The 20,562-nt window shown below is 39.2% G+C and overlaps 1 protein-coding gene across 3 annotated transcripts in view; it reads left to right on the plus strand.

Annotated features, from left to right (window-relative positions):
- LARGE1 (LARGE xylosyl- and glucuronyltransferase 1) overlaps positions 1-20,562 on the plus strand; it is a 276,798-nt gene that overhangs the window by 235,605 nt on the left and 20,631 nt on the right. For all 3 annotated transcript variants that reach the window (XM_002199467.7, XM_072923450.1, XM_030263115.4), the window contains 3 exons: positions 593-748; positions 8,926-9,089; positions 13,449-13,727. In XM_002199467.7, coding sequence (XP_002199503.2) covers positions 593-748; positions 8,926-9,089; positions 13,449-13,727 — 599 coding nt within the window. The remainder of the gene's footprint in view (positions 1-592; positions 749-8,925; positions 9,090-13,448; positions 13,728-20,562) is intronic.

Consider the following 20,562-nt stretch of genomic DNA (forward strand, 5'->3'; position numbering starts at 1 on the left):
GCTGTGTTGTGTTAATGCAACAGAGATCAGTCTTGTTTAAATGAAGCAATGGCAAAAAGGAAGTCAGATTAAATTCAGTTCTTTTTGAACTATTTAAATGGGTATGGGAATTAATTTCAAGCTGCTTCTTCTCAATACCTCACCAGGAAAGAGGCTGCCTGGCCTGAAACAGGGAATCAGTTTCATTAGCAGAAACAGTCATGTGGAAATCTGAGATTAATGTTTAATACCTACATCGCTGTGTTTCTTGTCCTTCCATCTTCTTCAGCAGACTCCATAAACTATCAGCTCCATGATTAGAGTTGTGAAAGCACTTCTTTCTGAGGTGCTGCTTCTCAACATAGAGCTTGTTGAGAATGTGCAGATGATACCATGGAGGAGTTTCCAAGCACATCACCTCCAGAGTGTACAGTTACTTGTGGGATATGCGCCAAAGCCTTCCATATAAAAAGACAGAAGGAAGTCTGGGTAGCTTGTGGAGTTCTTTTTCTTCTGTTTTTAAGAGAGCAGCGCACTGAACGCACTTAAAAAGAGCAGATAAAGCAAATCTGTATTCTAACAGCAGGATGTCTTTTCTCTTTTTCCCTCTGAGGTGATTCACTGGAACTCACCGAAGAAGCTGCGAGTGAAAAACAAGCATGTGGAGTTTTTCCGCAACCTCTACCTGACATTCCTGGAATATGATGGGAATTTGCTGAGACGGGAACTCTTTGGCTGCCCCAGTGAAGCAGATGTTAACAGTGAGAATGTAAGTGGGATGTCGAAGGTTTGATGATACAACGGGTGGTTCAGACAAGGCACAGGATTTCTGAAGACTTGGAGTTGGTTGTGGGGGTAGTGTGGGGCAGTGAACTCAGGAGAATTAAAGGCAATGCTCAGATTCCCAGAGAGACTCTGTGCAAATAATTTAATCTCTCTGTGCCTCAGTTCCTCACCTGTAAAATCATTGTATTAATCCCATCTTTACCCTGGGTTTTGCTGCTTTTTTTTTTTGTCTACTTTGCCCTTTTAAAATCCCCAACAGAGATAAGATCACAAGCTGAAAAGGAGGATTTGGGCTCTTATTCCATTAGGCAGTTTTGTAAATCTCACCTTTATATCTTGTCGTGGTTTCAGCTGGGATAGAGTTAATTTTTTTTCCTTAGTAGCCAGGGCTGTGTTTTGGATTCAGTGTGGCAGACCTGTAACTTTCCAGGAGGTCTTGTATCTTGCTGTGTATTTGTTCAATATACAGTGATGTCAGTTTTATCTAGTAGGTACTAATGCACAAGTAATGAAGAAGAAAGGAAAATACCAAGACTGCTGGATTTAGGTTGTGAATTTTTGCTGTGCTGCAGACTACAGAATGAGCAAATGCTTCAAGGTCCGCATGGGCTGTGAGACTGTAGGTTTTTTTCTGTATATCCCTTAACCAATCAAAGCAGTATTTATGTGTATCTGCATAAAATTTGCAATCAGAACCTTTCAGACTAAGCAAATATTTTGAAAATTATTGAAATCAAGGATATTTGCCTACACATGTACATGTATGTGTATGCCTGTGCATTAGTACATATAATTCCAAAGTAAAAAACTGTTAACTGAAATGTTTATTCCCAGATGTATATGAACTCCTTGTGTATCATGTGCTTTCTGGAGATCTGTAGACCAAGTACCAATTTTGCCTATATAATTTGAAAGGAAATAAAAGAATCTGTAACACTTCATTCAGGAAAAAAAATATTTCTAAAATATGCAACATTGTCTACCTAAAAATTAATTGAGCAGAGCCAGGATCATGTAAACATTAGCAATTAAGAGGTAATTGACAATCAATATCATTATTGAGGCTGGTAGTGTTTCCATTTAGCCTGTGAATAAAATGACCACAGGAGATGCCATTCCCATATTTTTAGATAAAGAACTAAGAGATTGGATAGATATATTTTCACCTAAGGCACAGCTTCCCAGAGACTTTATTTTACCATCTCATTGTTTTCTGAAAGGAGTGGGGCTTTACTGGGAGAGACGAGGATGGGAGGGAGAGCAAGAGAGAGGGAATCCAAGTGCACTACCAGAGCAAAAGCACATGGAGGAAGAAAATCCTCTGCAAGAGGCTTTTAGACAATCAAGTGAGCTCAATGTGATAAAAGACCACTAAGAGCCTCGCTCTTGGAGACATCAAGATACAAGAGACAGAGGGGTGGAATAGGAAGAGAAATGATGACTGAGACATTAAAAGAAAGACAATAAAACATACCTTTATAACACTTTGAGAATGCAGGTTAAAATTATACAGAATTCACAATATGTTGTGTGAGTTCAAAGAGCATGAATGCAGTCACAGACTTCTTGCTGTATTTTCCAGAGCTCTATAAATCCTTAATAAACAGATTTGTTCAGACAAGTTCCTTGGGAGCAGTGCAGAGCAAATGCAAATTCTTGTTGTAAATGGCAGTCCCTAAAGTCTAAAACAGCACATTTTACTGAACTTGTATCTGGTTGACAGACACTGGAAATGACTAGCTGTTCAAGCCTGTTTCTTAGTCAAGACAAGTAGATTGCAATATGGTGTATGGTATGGCTTGTGTCTGAAAAAGAAATGTAACTCATTCCTCCATCTATAAATTACATATATATATATATATGTATAAGACACTGGAAAAGATAGAGCTAGACATACAAAAATTTGTGACTCCTAATTTGCCAAGAGGCACCAAAAAGTTAATAGCCTTCTATATAGCCTTCTATCAAACCAATAAGATGTAGGAAAAAATCCAACTTCAGAAAACTTTGTTGTAGTCACTTAGGAGAAGACATTTGTATTAGTTGTCCTTTATATAAACTCCCTTCTAAACTTGATTATGTCCTTTTATTGTAGAAAATAGCAAACAAGTTTCAGCTTTGACGTTATGAGACCCTAAGAACAGGATTGTCTAGAAAACAACTCTTGCTCTATCTGGTGTAGCATATGCAGTGTCGCAGGTGTCCTGTTAAATGCAGCACATTCCTGTGATCTATTGCAGGATTATCTTCAGAAGCAGAGCATCTTGTGAGGTGAAGAGGAAATCACTGTTATTCCTCCCTGTACAAGAATTAGGGGGCATGAATTGGAAATAGCAAGTAGCAGGTACAAAACAAAGACATTTCACTCACAATGTGATGAAGCTTTGAACAGGAGGAAATGTTTCTAAAAATCTATATATCCTCAAAAGTTACTCTTCTTGGAAAGCAAATCAATCAGGAGCTTTTAAGCTTTGGTGCTGGAAGTCCTTGGTTAGAGTTTTGAGAAATCCTCACTGTATGCTCACCTGGCTTTTCCACTCCCTAGGCAGCCAGCTGACAGCTGGAGAGAGGGTGCTGGCCCAGGTGAGCCTTCAGTCTTACAAGGTGCATTCATAGGCTTCCTTAGGATTCATAAGTATGTATGTTACATAAAAGGTTATAATTTCTATTAAGTCAGGTATATATGAAGTAGGAATAGCTGATTAAATTATCTTTTATTTTCCTATTATTTTTCCCTTTTTTCCTGAATTGAGACTGGCACCGCTGAACACAACGGGGCTTTCTTACGTTAGGATGTGTATATGGGTAAAAGGTGCTCTCTCAGCTGCCTGTGCTTCTGTGCACTGTGGAGCAGTGGAAAAAATGTCAGAACAGCTCTGCTGTTTATAACTGGAGAGAATTACTTGAGCACTAAATTCTCTAAAAATACTTGAGCACTGAGCCCTGCTGTGGAAGAAGCAGTGGCTTGGTGTGAGTCTCACTCACAGTCTGGCTGTATCAAAAAATACCCTTAAGGTCTTGTTCTAATATACCAGCCACTGTTTTTCTAGAGCTTAATATTTGTAGTGATGTTTTATTTACAATTCAACCTGTAATTAAGGGATTCCATTTGTAATGCAAATATCTGTAGAACAGGAAAAGGCAGTGTGGCAGTGGGTACTCTTGGGCTGATTCTGTTTCTCTGAGGCCCCTTTACACTTCTCATCTGTACAGAGATGGCCTTAAAATGAATGTAAATTACATATCTTCCCCTTTTAAGGGCTCTTAACAGCGCCAGAGAGATATAAAGGGGCATTAGTTTAAAAGGTAATTGGACCTCACTTCAATCTCTCTCACCCTTCCTCTGTGCATGCATGTGAATGCGCGTATGCTTAAAAATATATTATGTCTATATGCATGTGGAAGTACTAGTACTTTCCTTTTTCTAATGTTTGCTATGAAAGTATAATACCACAGAGTGAATTTTAAGAGGTCTGAAGGCCATCTTCAGATAATGTACTGCATAGTCATGATCTAATCAGATACTGATCTTCAGTTTTGCCAGACAAGTCTGTTACTAGGTTCCAAAGCATTGCAAATAGGAATGGATAGAACAAGTAGTACTCAGAAACTGAAATACTGGAGGCAAAAAAAAAACCCCACAGACTGGGATAATTTCTCTGTTCATGTAAAAATGCGTATATGTATGTCTATGTGTACATGAATGCTTCATCCTTTCCTGAAAATATTCAAGCTAAAAGACACTCTGTGTGTCAGGAACAGGCTGGGAGCAGGAGCCTGCCATGTGCTAAGAGTACCCTAAGTCCCCCCTTGTTCAATATATGCTGGAGTGAGGTTACACGAAGCAGACTCTTCTCTGCAAGTTGGTATTACAATCATCCCTCTGTCTTCTGTGCAGATTCAGGGTGGAAAATCTAGAATATGAACCAAATCCTCCTGTAAACAAAGTCATTGACTTGAGTGGGCCTTAGAGCATGTCCTTAGTCACTCTATCCTACTTATTCCATGCTATTTCCCTGTTCCCACACCATCTTTCTTATTTTGATGCAGTGTGAAAGATTTTTGAGAAATCCAAAAAGACAAAGCTTATAATAATCTCAGATTTGAACATTTTCTATTGACTTTTAATGCTTATATCCAGCATTTTATTCTGAAGGACTACTGTAAAGCCCAGAATATTTCAACAGGATCTTCCAGCCAATCTCTATAGTTACTCTATGAAATAGTTACTGTAAGCTTGATTTTAAACCAAGACACACACTCAGCCTTTCAGCATTCTTATAAAACTTCTTCCCTTCAGACAGCTTCTCACCAGGTACTTCTGCCAAAGCATTAAATCTGAAGGTTCTAGAGAACATCCCTGTTAGTGAAACCTGTGTCCTGATCTCCTGATCCAAAGCCCCAGGGCAAGATCAGTGGGAAGTGTATCACTGATTCTGCTCAGTTTAAGGAAAGGACAGTAGAATCCCATTAGAGACGACTTTCATGAGACGCAGGAGAAAAGAATGCCAGAAGGTTTTTCCTCAAATTTTCAAATCAGCAATACAAAGAAACAGTGTAAAAAACCCCCTTAACATACTTGCTTAGATGTGTACTTACATACTAAGTATGTATTTATTTAGTTACTTCTTTTGTGCAAAACCAGAGATTCTTCATATGAGCAAAAGGCTGTGCCTGCCAACTTACAGTATCCACCAGAAAAGAGGGATATTCTAGCAAGGTACCAAGTGGCTAAAAATAGCATGTAAATGAAGTTTCCAAGTTAGTATCACAGCCCTGAACTCGCAATTAGACTGATGCTTTGAGTACCCTTTGCTCCTGCTGAATTTCGAGAGTACAGCCTCATTTGTAGAACTGCAATATAAAGTTACTATTTTGTGATGTCATAGTCTTTCTCTAGTAATAGCAGATGGTATATGGCAGTTTTGAGGTGAAATCCTGACTCCCCCAGCTGTGTTGTTTCTATTATTGTCACTGTTATTGTTATTAAATGCTGAGCTGGCAGGCCATCCTGGTACTTGCCTGAAAGTTGCCATTATACTGCTTTCAACTGTTTATAATATTATTAAGTGGAGGAACACATGGACTGGGATTTTTTTTTTTCACACTGTTAAGCCCTTTTTTTCTTTTCTCACATTTTTTTAACACGAAACATGGGGGAAAGCTTTGAGGTTTGCCCACACCAAAAGTTCTGACGACCTCTTCATGAAAATACTCCATACCTGGGAGAAGGAGCTGACTTTTGGGCCAGGAACATGTCTTTTGCAAACCTGGTGATAAATTAGGCAAATTATAATATAGAAAAAATATGGCTTACACATTGCCAGTTGCGTTTGCTTTTCAGGAGGCTCAGTTCTCTGGAGACTCTATTTATTAGGAGTGCACATGGTTTTATATATCTCAGTGACACAGCAGGGTTGGGCATGCTGCAGGCAGGGGACCTGGACAAAGAGTGGTGTTTTCTGTGACTGTTTGAATCCTCCATGCTGTGTTCTGACTGGACAGTAGAGCTGAGAGCAAGAACCTGTATTTGGTCTCTGCTCTGAGGGACATCCATTGCCCTCAGTGATGACCAGACAGTAGGGAGGATAAAAACATCCAGATTCACATACAAGAGAGATGAAATCCAGGTCAAAGACAGAAAGGAAAAAGAGAGTGTTTGTACCAGGAAGAGGAAAGGACAGCTGGGTGCCTGTAGGTAAAAGGAGTTGGCAGACTTCTTGAATGGGGAGCATGGGACGAGACACTGGACTGGGACTGACTTAGACCCATAAAACTTCCCACACAGAAGGAATGGGTCAAAGACAAATCTGGGGCAATCAAAGCAAGGTGACCTACCTGTCAAGACAGTGTGCTGTAAGGAAGTCTGGGAACAGCTCAGCCAAACAGGTTTGCCAGGGGTGTGGGGAAAGAAGATGCAGAGTACTACCAAATCTGACATCGGCAGCTAAGATCAAGGGGAGCTGTACTTGATATATACAGAACTGTCTGAGATATGCCATATGCCTAAAAAGCTGTGTCTCCTCCTCTTCTCCCACCCAGGGTTCAATAGTGCACAAAGCCATAATTTAGCGCCAAATGTTATTCTTGAACTCATAATTAAATATTTCTAACCTCTTGGCTTTCAACCCAAATGCAATCTGATAATTATTTGGTGACTGCCTGATTAATATCTGCTGTGCAATCAGAATCTTCTGGTTTGGTCATTTGTACATTCAGAAGGATAGTAAGATACCCCTACAATATTCATTGTTTTTTTTTCATCCATTTAAATTTCAGTCATCCTCTTAATAATTATGTTAAGGTCACACTAACGTCCCTTTTCAAGGAAGAAACAGAAAGATACAAGATGCTTTCTAGTAATTGTTGTAAATATTGAGTTGAATTCAAATATTATTTGAATGTAATTTTGAAAAGAGATTTCAGGCTCAGCCAAATGATGATTTGTAAAGCAGAAAGATTGAAACTCCAAGGATGCATAAAAGAACTCCTGATTTCTATTCCACCTAAAAGAGATCTTGGTATCAATACAGGTTTTGCCTGAGTAAAGATTTGTGAAGATTCGGATTCTCATCTTTCTAAAAGCAGTCCCTCTTGAGGGGTGTTTTAAGATCTGTGCAGAACAATAGCAGAGAAGAATGACAGCCTGATCCAAAACTCACTGAAATCAAAGTAGGTATTTCCATTATTCAGGAGAAGATTATAGAGTGATGTACAGGAAAATATCAGGAATTATTCCATCAGCCTTCACAGGAAAACATTCAGTTGTAAGCATTGCTGTGTATGGCAACCATTATGCTTACAGTTCCAAGAACAACGGCTCCTCTTAACACATAACAAAAGATACCTATATTATCCTTTTTTTTTTTTTTCTTGAAGATGGTGAAACTATTGCTTTAATCATTCTGAGCAGGACAAAAAGATGTCTATAACTCAATAATCCTTTTTATGAAATACTTTTGAGGTACACTGGGTACACTGTGATTTTTATCAAAATTTGTAAAATTCCTATATAATGGGTATTTTTCTCATTTGCTGATGAATGTTTTACTAACTGGCTATTGTTCTTACAGGATGCTTTTAAGAAATCAAATATTAAAATGATACTTTATTTGTAACCTATATTTTAGAGCATTAGATACTGAACTCAATTTCACATGTTAAAACCATAAAAAATGTTCATCTTCATAACATTTCATTGCAGCCATGACACTTTTTTCCTTTTAAATCAGTGCATTTTCAATATTCTAGCTAGATGGTTGGCTTTAAAATCACAGAATTTTAATCATAGAATATTTTAATTTGGAAAGGACCTTTCAATGATCACCTAGTCCAACCCCAAAAATAATTAGTTTAGGAATGGAATTGATCATCTGCATAGATGTTTGGTCAGTTTTTCACTTCTACCTTTCCCCAGAGCTAAAGTTTATTCTCTTAAAGCTACATCTCTAAGAGACTTGGGCTTAGATTGCTTTGAGATGCCCATTTTGATTTTGAAGAGGCTTGGTTTCCAAGGGAGCCAGGAAGTTATCTACCATCCTCCAAATTTCTCAAACTAGGTATCTAGAAGCATAAATCCCATTTAAAGGCTTACTTCTGGCACCTCTGCAGTGGACAGAACGTAAATCTCAAGAGCAGGAGTAATGATCAGTTAGAGATGTCACATTCCCAGCTCTCTCTGTGCTGGTAGCTGCAGTTTCTGTTCTCCAGCAGAGGCAGCAGACTGGGAATCTCTCAGTGCTGATCTGCTGCTGAATGTTGGCTAGTGGAGAATGTCTGTCAATAGTGTGAAACACGGCTTCTAGTAAGAATGAAATTATGTGTCACATTGGAACATTAACTCTGGAACTTGATTATTATTCAACTTGTAATTTGTCACTGTTTCATTGCTATTCTGGATCTTGAAAGTATGTAATACAGATAATACATAGAATATATAGACCATAATAGACTGTCCTGTCTGTGTTATGAGTTTACTTGCAAACCCTTCCTTCTAATGTCTTGTGCAGTAACAAGAGGCTCAGGAAAACCTCGATACTCTTGTCTGTTCCACTTCCATTCCACATTACATCATTCTGCAAGTTCCCAGTCTCCTGCTTCTCTCTGATTTGCTAAAACATTTACAAGGAAACAATGTTTAGTTCCACTCTTTCCTTGCAGCTGCAGAAGCAGTTGTCTGAGCTGGACGAGGACGACCTGTGCTATGAATTCCGTCGGGAGCGCTTCACCGTCCATCGCACTCACCTGTATTTTCTGCATTACGAGTACGAGCCTGCTTCAGACAACACCGATGTGACACTGGTGGCACAACTGTCCATGGACAGGTGGGGGACACCTCTTGTTCATCTGGGACATGACACACAGTGTTTTATTGCAGGGAAATCCGACTATGGAGTGCTTTGGAGAGAGAAAAAATGCACATCCATAGAAACCTAGATGTTGTCTGTGCAGTGCTCACGCTGTACTACACTCTACATGAATAGAGTTCATGAGAGGGTGACTCCTAGAGCTGAGAAAGTTGTTGCCTGTTGGGATTGTCATGCATTATTAGTCCATGGAGTTTTGCAGCAACTTAGAAAAAACAGATTTTTGTAATAGAATTAAGCAAGCAGTTGTAGCTGACCCAAGTTTTTGCATGTGTTTTTCTGCACTAGAGGATGTTAGTTTTGCTTTCTTTTGCATTTTCCTTGCAGAAAATTTCAATTAGTGATTTTTCTTATGGTAAGAATCAGAACTAAATATTCTAGTTTCAAATTAGGAAGTTGAAAATTATACTTTTTTTTTTTTTTACTGTGCTAGTGTGAGATAAAAAAATCTCCATCTGAGCAGAGTCATTGTGTCTTTATCCAAATGTTGATTCTCAGAAGAACATTTGAGCTTTTAGTTCTTAGGTGAAGTGGAATTTGACTGTTTCTTAATTTGGGGGGTAAAATCGATTTTGTGACAAGTTCCACCATTGCAATTAGCTGAAAATTTTCAGAAACTTGAAAGTGCAGTCTGGATCAGCCAGCTTTCTGAAATTTTGTAATTGTCAGCTCACTTTTTTTTTCTCCAGCTGCTCAGTTCAAATCTAATCCAAACTTTGTAGTTGCTGCTATCAGAGTGGGTTACAGAACAAATCAGAACTCCTTGAGTATTATCCAGAAACTGATAATTTCCTTCAGCATAGCACATACAGAATATAACATGGCATATGAATAACACCACTGCTGTACTAGTAGAAGGTCAGCAGTTTTCCAGGAGGGTTACAGGAATTGAGATCAACAAAACAGTGTTTTTGAAATAAACAGAATAATAATAAATAATAATAACAGAACAATAAATAATAATAACAGAATAATAAGCAGCCTGTTTTTGAAATAAACAGAAATTAATAAGGGGTATTCTGTTCCACTGGTGCCTCAGCACTGTGCATTGTGTTATGATGTGCTGTGCACATCAGTGTCTGTTCTATTGATTTTTAATTGAGGAAACATTTCTTAAGTGTTCACAAACCTTTGAGTAAAAAAAATAAAGAAATAAATAGAGCCAGACCCTGAGTTAGTGCCACAGTAAATTAGTAAAGCCAGTGTATGCACATGGTATATTTTTCCCCCCAGAATTTAATTAAAAAGAATGAGCTAGGGCTCAGTGCTGATTCACTGGCACTGATGCAAAGTCTGAGCATCTGTTTCCCTTTCTGGATCCTCACTGGGGCAGATGTTTTTATTGATAGACAGAACCACACATTTTTATTCAGGAAGAACAGCCGTCCTGGTTCTGTGCAGGAAAAATGTTCCCTACTTCACTGGTGTGTTGCTATAAATTATTGATTTGAGTTGGAAATACTTTCTTTCAGCTAAAATCAATAAATAATAACCTACCAAAGAACTGCTTAGCTGCTTTGTTTTCTTTCACGTCTTTCAGTTACTGCCTTATCTTTTTCCATCTTCTTTAAACCACTTTTTCTAAACTCCTCTGGCACAACTGTAGGCATTTAAGAATAGTGTCTTAGATGTAAGGTGACACAGACATAAACAACGTGCTGTACACTACATTCCTGAATTATTCTTTGAAATTTTTATTGGAGATGAGGAAAAGCAAAAAAACAACTCCCAGCACTTCCCTTGGTCCTGTTGGAGGTGAGATTGACATGTCTGTCATGACAGACTTAGGTTTGCCTGTCCTATAGGCTTGAGGAATGAAAGAGAGGGATGCATTTTGCAAGCTAACATTGTTGTCTTTAGATGGAAGCTCTGAGTCAGACTTCATTCAGGGTTGTTCATTATTGGGTAATTGTCATCTTTTGCAGTGATGGGACATTTCCTTGAATAGTGGCTTGGTTGCTTCAGTGTGATTTTCATGCACACGTTTTGGCTAGGCAGGCTTTTTAAATGCTCAGTATGTACCTGGGGTTCAGAAATCAGAGTAGGGGTTAAAAAAACGTTAGGTCAGAATGGGGAGAAGGAAAGACATGATTAGCAATACACTGCTTGAAATCTGAGTGAGAATGAATTGGAAATCAGTTGAGTATTCTAAAGAAGAAAATTAAAAATAAATAATCTCACAAAACAATTGAATTCCAGCAAAATTCACTTAGCTGAACAGACCTTTAAAAAATTTACCAACTAAATTATGATCTCATTATTATGCAGCACAGCAGTGCATTTGTTTTCTCTAGAGTCCTTAAGAGAACATATTTCTCAACACCACTAAAAAACCCCAAAATAAGTTGGTCATGTTGTGCTTAGAAACTTATAATTCTAAGTTTTGTGGTCAAAGGAGACATAACAACTTAGAGAGAGCAGATTATGGAGGATCACCTAGCAGTCCCTTTATCATATTTATGGACATAGAGCCTGTCAATGAGAACAACACAGTAAAATGGAGTATTCTAAAGGGTACTAAGGTGTCCAGCTGGGAACTTGTACCACCAAAACCCAATTTCCACTTCAGTGTCATGAAAAAGCTTGCATTATCAGGTGTGCTGTTTCAGTAAATTATATATGACATTAGTCCACTGCATGGAGTCCTTAGAAGGCATTTTGCTGCATTTTTTACTAGGCAAGTTTTCCATTTTTAAAACAATGCCCTGAATTTGAGTGCTGAAAGATTGGAGTCTCCTGATTAGCAGATTTGTAATATGTTGGGAAAAGGCAAAAAAAAAGTATTTTTTCTTTATTTATTATTTGTGTAGTCAAAATTCAAGACCCTTTACATACCTTTTAGATTTTTTATATTGATTAATGTTTCAAATTCAGGTGTATGTTTCAGGCTGATAATAGCCTTTGTTTCAATAACAGAAAAAAATAATATTATGTACCAAGTAGACTAGTAAGGTAATATCTTATTTTTAAGAAAAAATTATTATATCATCTGGGTTATCATCACAATCATTCAGAAGTCAAACTATGTGTTTACTGGTATGAGTATATCATTCCTGTTTTTTGCAAATCTTAGGGAGGTAGTAGGAGGGGGGAAATATTTTCTCAGATTATGATAAGGCAGAAAACTCTTTTTGAGTTTTGTATAAATATTAATAGGAAAAAATCAGTAATGTGGATTTGGAATGGAGTGAAGATAATAATTTTGCATCCTCTACTCTTCCCAGTTTTTAATAGAATATCTGGCTAGGCTACATAGGTCATTTCCCTGCATATTAAATCAAGAGGCTTTTGTAATCAGTCGTTTCTGTATTTTTGGGTGACATATCTCAATCTCTAGGCAATAAATTACCCAAAGTGCTTAAATTATTTTGACCAAGTAGGTTTTGATTTACGCTTGCATATGAAATCTTTCCTTGTCATTTTCATCAGTAATATTGTAACTGCAGGAATTAAAAAAAAATACACATCAATACAACCTGTTTAAAAAATTATTGAATGAAATTTGAGATAGTACTGAACAAGTTAGTACTTTTAATGATGGTTTTGTTGGAAATGTTTTTTTTTTTATATTCCACAGCAATGCCACATCTGTCCTTCTTCCTCTCCTTACTCCTTACTAATAATAAATCCCATTTCTGTGGAAATGTCATCCCTTTTGTCCTTTTTCCTGACAGTAAGCCTTCTTCTAGTTAATGCACATTTTCCCCCAAGTCAGTATCCCATTGGCCTGTCTCTTTTAAAAGCCTTTAAGATTTGACTAACTGCCTTGCAAAAATTTGGGGAAGGTTTTCCTAAACAAGAGGTAAAATGATCTGTGGGTCTGTACACCTCTGTCCTCCACAAGCTTGTTGAAGAGCAATGCAGTGTGTTACTGTGTGGGAATAGCTGTACTGAAATGTGAATTGGGCACTAGGCATTGAGCCTGTAAGTAGATCCACATGAACAGATCCCTGCAATTGCTCAAATCTCCTTCTAGATAAGTCCTGTTATCCATGTGGGTTTTCAGACAGAAAATGATGGTGCTTTAGGTGTCTGAGTTGTGGATGTGTGTATCTGATCTAGGGCCATCTTAGGCTACATTGGATTTAGTGAGATTGCTGTGTCCAGGGTGCAGTCCATCTGTCAAGGAGGAGACCTCGACTTAGCATCTTAAATAATGAATTACACTGTAGAAATATTTACTGCTTTCCACAGCATATAAAGTGTCCCTAGTCTGTCTCACTTAGAGAAAGATATCTGCATTTGGTCAGGTGAGCACAGGCACAGAGTCCTGGACAGGGACATAGCTTTTTCTTACTCTCACCCTTCCTCTTGCAGGCTCCAGATGCTTGAAGCCATCTGCAAGCACTGGGAGGGTCCCATCAGCCTGGCACTCTACCTGTCTGATGCAGAAGCCCAGCAATTCCTGCGCTACGCTCAGGGCTCAGAAGTCCTGATGAGCCGCCACAACGTTGGCTACCACATCGTGTACAAGGAGGGGCAGTTCTACCCTGTGAACCTGCTCAGGAACGTGGCCATGAAGCACATCAGCACACCATACATGTTTCTGTCTGACATCGACTTCCTGCCCATGTATGGACTCTACGAGTACCTCAGGTAATGGACAGTGAGGGATTCCACTGTCACCCATGATTTCAGCCTCTTCACACCCCATCCTTCTCACATTCCCAAAACAAAGCAGTTTCAGCAGATCTAGAAACGGCAGCTTATAAATATCTGAGGTGTGACAATGCCCAACAAGGCACAAGAATTTTTAGAGTAGAAGAAGGGACTGTAACTGGAAAGTAAAGAAAAATGGTTATGAAAGAAAAAATGCAGGTCTGAATGTGAGCCTCGTTAGCCATTAGAATAATCTCCTCAGGGCTGCAGAAGAACCAATTTGAAAATTGAACGAGGTTAAGTATTTTTAAATGTCCAAGAGCATGGTTTATTAGCAGAGATAGGAAACAGGTTGTTTCTCTAACCATCTCTGTTCTTAATGTCAGTGGCAGAAAAAACATGCAGCGCATTACTGAACTTGTTGGCCATGTGACACACTCTTAATGCAGTTCCTTACCTTGAAAAGAGGGTGATGAGCCTAACCAGCTCAAAAATACGACTGCAATGCCAGCAGCTGTCAAGGCAAAGTAATTGTCATAAGGAAACTGGGAGGAGTAACATCAGTATATATTGTATCATACTGCATGTGAGCAGGTTGGGCTGAGCAAACTACGGACTTCTGATCCATTAACTGAGCTTTTTTTTTTAATTAAGACCTTTTTCCCGTGCAGAGGCTGGTCATCTGTGGCCAAAGCATAGAGCAAGGAGGACACCCTGTGGCCAGACAGGAGGATGTCAGTTCCTTTATCCTGACCAGTTTTGCTTTTCTTCTCTATTCTAATTTGGTAAAAGTTGATCAAAGTTTTCCAGTGAGGGCCTGACTGTAGGTGTCCTCTGTCAGTTCATAAGCCCAGGGCTTTGGAGTGTAAAGGAAAATGTGCTTTCTGCTGTCATGTGCTTACAGAGGAGTTTCTTTCTTTCAGGCTTAACTCTGTAAGACATGTACAGGGCCAAACTCACTATTCAGAGGGGTGGAGTACCTCTTCTATGAGGAACGGATCAGAGAGTTAAGGTTGTTCAGCCTGGAGAAGTGAAGGCTCCAGGGAGGCCTTATTATGGCCTTCCAGGACATAAAGGGACCTTAATAAGAAAGATGGGGACAGACTTTTTTTAGCAGAACCTGTTGAGACAGGACAAGGCTATGTGGTTTTAAACTACAGAGGGGAGATTAAGATGAGATGCAAGGAGTAAGTTTTTTTCAGTGAGAGTGGCAAAACTCTGGTACAGGTTGCCCAGACAGGTGGTGGGTACCCCATCCCTGCGAATATTCAAGGTCGGGCTGAATGGGGCTCTGAGCAACCTGATCTAGTTGAAGATGTCCCTGCTCACTGCAGGGAGGTCGGTCAAGATTATCTTTAAAGGTGCCTTCCAACCCAAAAGATTTTGTCATTTTACAAAAAGAGAAAATAGATCTTTCAAAAATCAAGAAAAAGCTACTTGAAAAAAAAAGGGCTTGATGACCTTTAGAGGTGCCTTCTAGCCCAAACTATTCTATGGCTTTCAAGATGCTGAATTTCAGTTGTATCATTGAAGTATTAGCACACTGTGTAAGCTTGTTTCCCTCTTATTTCGATGAAGTCTTTTGAAGTTGTGCTGTGAACACTCCAAAATTATTCTGTTCCTTGCACACATCAGTTGTCTCCAGAAACGTGGATGAAGAGTTGCTCTTCATTTCTCTGTTCTTCTATGTTAGTGTTGCATACTGGTACATTTTTTCAGATCAGTGCTGGACACAGTAAGGGTGGCAGCTGTTGATACTGGCATTTAGTACTAGAAAAGGAACTTATTCTCTCATGCTGCTTCACAGTGCACGGATGGGAGCCAGCAATGAAAGGAAAAAGAGAGGAGAGAAGACAGAATAAAGTACCACCATTTCTGTGAGATATTGCAACAATAGAAATAATTCTCATAAGGTGATATTGTATTACAGAACTAAGTACACCGTGATGGTGCATTGGTGATGTTTCAGGAAAAAGCAGAGATGCACTCTGAGAGCTTCTTCCTCTGAGACTTTGTGTTATCCTGCTAGCCTTTTTTAAGGGCCATACCACCTTAACTCTGACTGAGAGTCTCTCTTGCCTGGGAATATTGAAGTTGCTAATCTGCTACTACCAGCTCTTCAAAAAGTGATTTTTTTTTTTTTTTTTTTTTTTGGATATGGAGTAGACGCTTTTGTAGCTTTTTCAGTAATGATTTTTCTAAGCAAAGTAGCAGGGAGTTGCATTGAGATTATTTAGAATATGGATACTCTGTCTTTCTGCATTGACTGTTCCCACTGCCTCTTCAAATAGCTGATTAGTGCTATCTGTCTGAATGGCAGCAATTGTTAGAGAGAAGTAAAACATTTTTATCCTCATTTCCTCAGATAGAACAACCATAAACAAATGGAAATAGTGTGGTATTTTGGGCATCACTTTGTACAGGATTAGCCAGGCAAGTCCTTCTCACTGAAAGTTTGCTGATTTACATATATTGCATATTATGTCTCTGCAGATAATATATTCTCAAAAAGAAAGGAATTTTGAAAAATATTTTCAACATATTTTGAGGGTGTCATACAAGAAAAGTTACAACCAGTTTTGAAGGAGAAGCTGATGGAGCTGGTGGTTACCTATCCCCTTATTTATCAGTTTCTTTGCACTTAGATTTGTGCTAATTGAGCTTTTTCATAGCTGCTAAGTAAAACCATTTCAATGTTTTTATGTCCATCAAACCCCCCTATAGTCCTGTTTTAGTCTTTTGTGAAGTACAAAAGAAGATGTATAATTTAAAGATTTCCTGTTTACCATAGTTACTGAGGTCATCTTGTCAGTGCCCCAGAGGTAAAGGCTTCTTCGGGTTGCTGCAAGTAAGGTGTTTGGGTCATTCTACAGTGACTTCTAAGACAAAACAGTGAGACAGGCTGCTTATCTACAGGTGTTACAGCTAGCATTAAAGTTCTTTCCTGACACATTTGTGTAAAATGTGCCCTTGGCTTCCAGTGACACATTTAGCATGAATTGGGACCCAGCATCCCAACTCCATCACGGGTTTTATACCTGTCCCCTACAACATAAGTTGTGAAGTAGTTCTGCTTATTTTTCAGCATCTCAGCTAGGGAGATAATTCAGATTGTGCCTATTGGGGTTTTTGTGTTGGTTGTCTTTCATTGCTTCTGCAGAGAGGAAGAGCATTTTAACATGTTTAACACTGTTAACGTGAATTTAACAGTGGGTTGACAACTCTCCAGTTATGACCACAAGTTCAGTGATTGCCATATTTGTAACTTGCAACCAACCACTGGTGGAAGCACATTTGAGTTAATGGACTCTTTTTTTTCCTTTTTTGTTTTTTTCTGAGTGTAGTGCGTTAGGATTAGGTTGCTAGCTTTTCTGTGTCTGAGCTTCTGTATGCTCCAAAAATGGGCATGATCTTGCTATCTACTTATATGAGGATGAGAATTCTGTGTTAATTTTTGAAAAGAACTATGCAGATTAGAAGATTGATATCAACATGCTGGAGTTCATTCAACCCATGAGGAGACTCTTGTGACTTAAGATTCATTTCTTCACTGCTTTGTGAAAAATATGTTTGATTAGATTTAAAATTTAACCCAACCTTCACTGTGTCAGAATGACACACATCAGGTCTTTGAACACAAAGATAGCTGGGAAATGGTTTCCTGGACAACACTAGCACAAAGACAGCCACTCTTCATAGTCATAAATCCTTATTTTGGGGGAAAAGGACAAGTAAGGAAAGTGGATACTGAATCAATACTACTGAATCAAAAAAAACCAGCCCTCATCAGGATAGTGCAAGAATTTCCTGGTTTGCCAATGCTAGATTGCAAAATAAGCAAATGTATTCCCTACGTTATATTCCAGATATCTGGCAGCACCAACAAAATTTTTCTATTCCCGAAGTGTAACAGAACCAGTCAACCAACAAATAGCACCTCCACTCAAAACAGGAGGGAAAGTCATCCCACAGAAAAATGAAAAGGTTGATTTGCTTTCAGTGGGAAGAAGTTAGATTTTCAGCTGGTTATCCACGGAGCAGACCACCAGCCAAGTTATGAGAAGAAAATGGAAGGTGTGTTTTTTTCTAACAAGTCCTTGTCCTCCCTGCCATTATCACAGTTTAAATGGCCTCTGTTGTCCATTGTCTCTGAAGTTTAACATCTGGCTGTCAGCAGTGATTTCTTCTTCCCTTTGCATCCATCTTTGATGTCACTGAGTCCACTTCAAGGGCAGGTGATTCTACTTAGAGGTCAGTGCTGCTGGGCTTCTTGTCTGAGTGTGTCTCAACTCCCAGCTGTGTTTTAGAGAGCCCTTCACTTTGACCTTACCACCTGTACTGGTTGTGGCTGAGCTTTCCCCATAGCATCCCTCACGGTGCTGTGCTTTGCCTTGGTAGCTGGAAAGGCGTTGATGATGCACTAGTGTTTTGGCTGCTGCTGAGCAGTGCTGGCACAGCATCAGTGGTGCCTCTCCATCATTCTGCCCCCATCTGGCAGTGGGCAAGGTCTTGGGAGGGGACATAACTAATACAGCTGAGCTAAATTGAACAGGGAGAATCCGTGCCAAATGATGTCAGCTCAGATAGATACAAAAGCTGAGAGAAGGAGGTGTAAGGCAGGGCATTCGTTATTTATAATGTTTGCATTCTGTAGCAACTACTATGTGTGCTGAAGCCATGCTTCCCTGGAAGTGGCCAGACATCATTTGATGGGAAGGTGAAAATAAAATTTTCTACTTTTCTCTTTGTTGGTGCACACTCAACCTTTTGGTTTTGCTTTAGTGAACTGCCTTATCTCAACATACAAGTTGTTTTCCATCTTATTTTCTCTCCCATACCCAGCAGAGGAGGGCTGAGAGCAGCATGGTGGGCTCTTGGTGTCCAGCCAAGGTCAACCCGCTATACCAACATGCACCTCAGATGATCACACATCTCTTGAGAATATCTCTGCAGAGAATGTCCTGCTATTTTATTTTACAATATCACAATTGGAAGTATCTCCACATCTGTGTGTTTGCCTCAATGCCCCTCAAGTATCTTGTTTCCAGACCTCTGTTTCTCTTCGCTTACCTCACTTTTAATGTTGATCTCTGTCAGTGCAAGTGATTCCAGGCTGTTCTGTCAGTTTGTTCCCTCTGCTTTTTGATTTCTTCATGAAGGTACTATAATTTATTCCTTTTAATAGTTCAGGCATTGACAACTGTATAAAATTTGCAGGTGACAGGAGCAGCAGGGAGTGTGCAAAAAGGATCGCTGGTATCGACAGCATTCCCATATGTTAGAGAATAAGTCACATTCAGCACTAGATTCAACACAAGTTGCTCTGTCTGACAGCTTCTGCTGTTACTTGTGCTTGATACCTGTGCCTGCTGCAGCTTTGGTCAGCTTCAGATTTAAACTTTGGTGTGCAGGATTGTTTCCTACTCTTGGACAGTGCCAAGCACAGCAAGGTCTTGCATTTTGCCTGGGCCTTTTTAAGCTCTCCATAAAACAAAGTTATAGTAACAGCCATAAATGGAAGCTGCTATTTCCTTGCAGAGCCCAAAGGATGAGCATCACTACAAATGTTACCTGCTCCTTCCTAGAACTGAATCCTCAAAGCTGTACTGCTCAAGGCTGATAGATTGCACAGAGACCAGAAAGATTTAGATTTTGGAACAGAAACTGTATTAGTATCCCCTGCTCTCAGAAGTGTGAAAGGGAAGAAACATTTAGAAGCATCATAAAGATCATATACTGGCACTGCTCAACAACTTTGGAAGGTCACAAATGCTGATTGTGAAGGAGTCATCTATTGAAATGCAGATATCTTGGCCTCTAGTGATGGTGAGGGAGAAGCTGCAAGAGTAAAGTACAAAACCATTTATTATAAGATGCTGTTAAAATCCTTCAGTTGTGAAAAGTTAACTGGAATGTGTCAGGGGCTCTTTAAACAATGCAAACTTTGCAGTAAGGAGCTGAGAACAGATTGCTTAATATAGAACAGGCCGATAGGGTGGTATGAATTCTCTAAAATTCAGATTTTATGAAGTAGTTGTGCTCATCTTGTTTTTCTGTGACAGCAGTATGAATGAATTCTAGGTATTCTGGGCTTAGAAAAATTGTTTGTTTGGTTCTTCTGTTATTAGGACAGTGATCCAAATTCCTTCATCTTAAAAGGCTGTAGAGAGTTTGCTGCTTGTCAACATTCTCCTTGATTGCTTGTTGCAGTAACATAAAAGTCAGGACAGTGAATCCTGTTAAGGGGAACTGACTTTGACAGGGAGAGAGAGGCATATTTCTGGTATGAAATATGGAGATAATTAAATAAAAATTGAGACAGAGTTATTTCTAATGACAGGTATAGTAAGATTCAATTGGGGGATGGAAAAGTTACTTCTCTTTCTTTGAGCTTTAGTAGGTTAGGAAAGAATAGGCTGAACACCTCTGTCAGGCAGGATGAGAGATTGCTAAGCTGCTCCTCTGCTGCAACAGTCATCCCAAGGCCCCTGCCTGGAAAAGAGCCCTGTGTGAAATGCATATGTGCACACACATTCACACACCAAAACAGTCTCTGCACTGAGCAACTTGCAGCAAAAAGAAGGAAAAAGAGAGGCATCCCAGTCCATTCAAGTGTAGAGCACTTCCCTGCTGCCAACAGTCTGATCAGCATTGATCAGTCAAACACACAAGCTCATTTGGAATTCTGTTACTCTCTCTGCTCTTAGAGCAGCAGACCAAAAGGAGAAGAAAATTTGAAGCACCTGTAGGAAAAGATATGGGCCATGGTTACATTTATAATATCTTAACTGCCAATTTTTTGCACTTTATTTTGAAAAGCTCAGTGATTTGC

The sequence above is a fragment of the Taeniopygia guttata genome, chromosome 1A, assembly GCF_048771995.1.
Source record: "Taeniopygia guttata chromosome 1A, bTaeGut7.mat, whole genome shotgun sequence".
In the NCBI taxonomy this organism is placed as follows: domain Eukaryota; kingdom Metazoa; phylum Chordata; class Aves; order Passeriformes; family Estrildidae; genus Taeniopygia; species Taeniopygia guttata.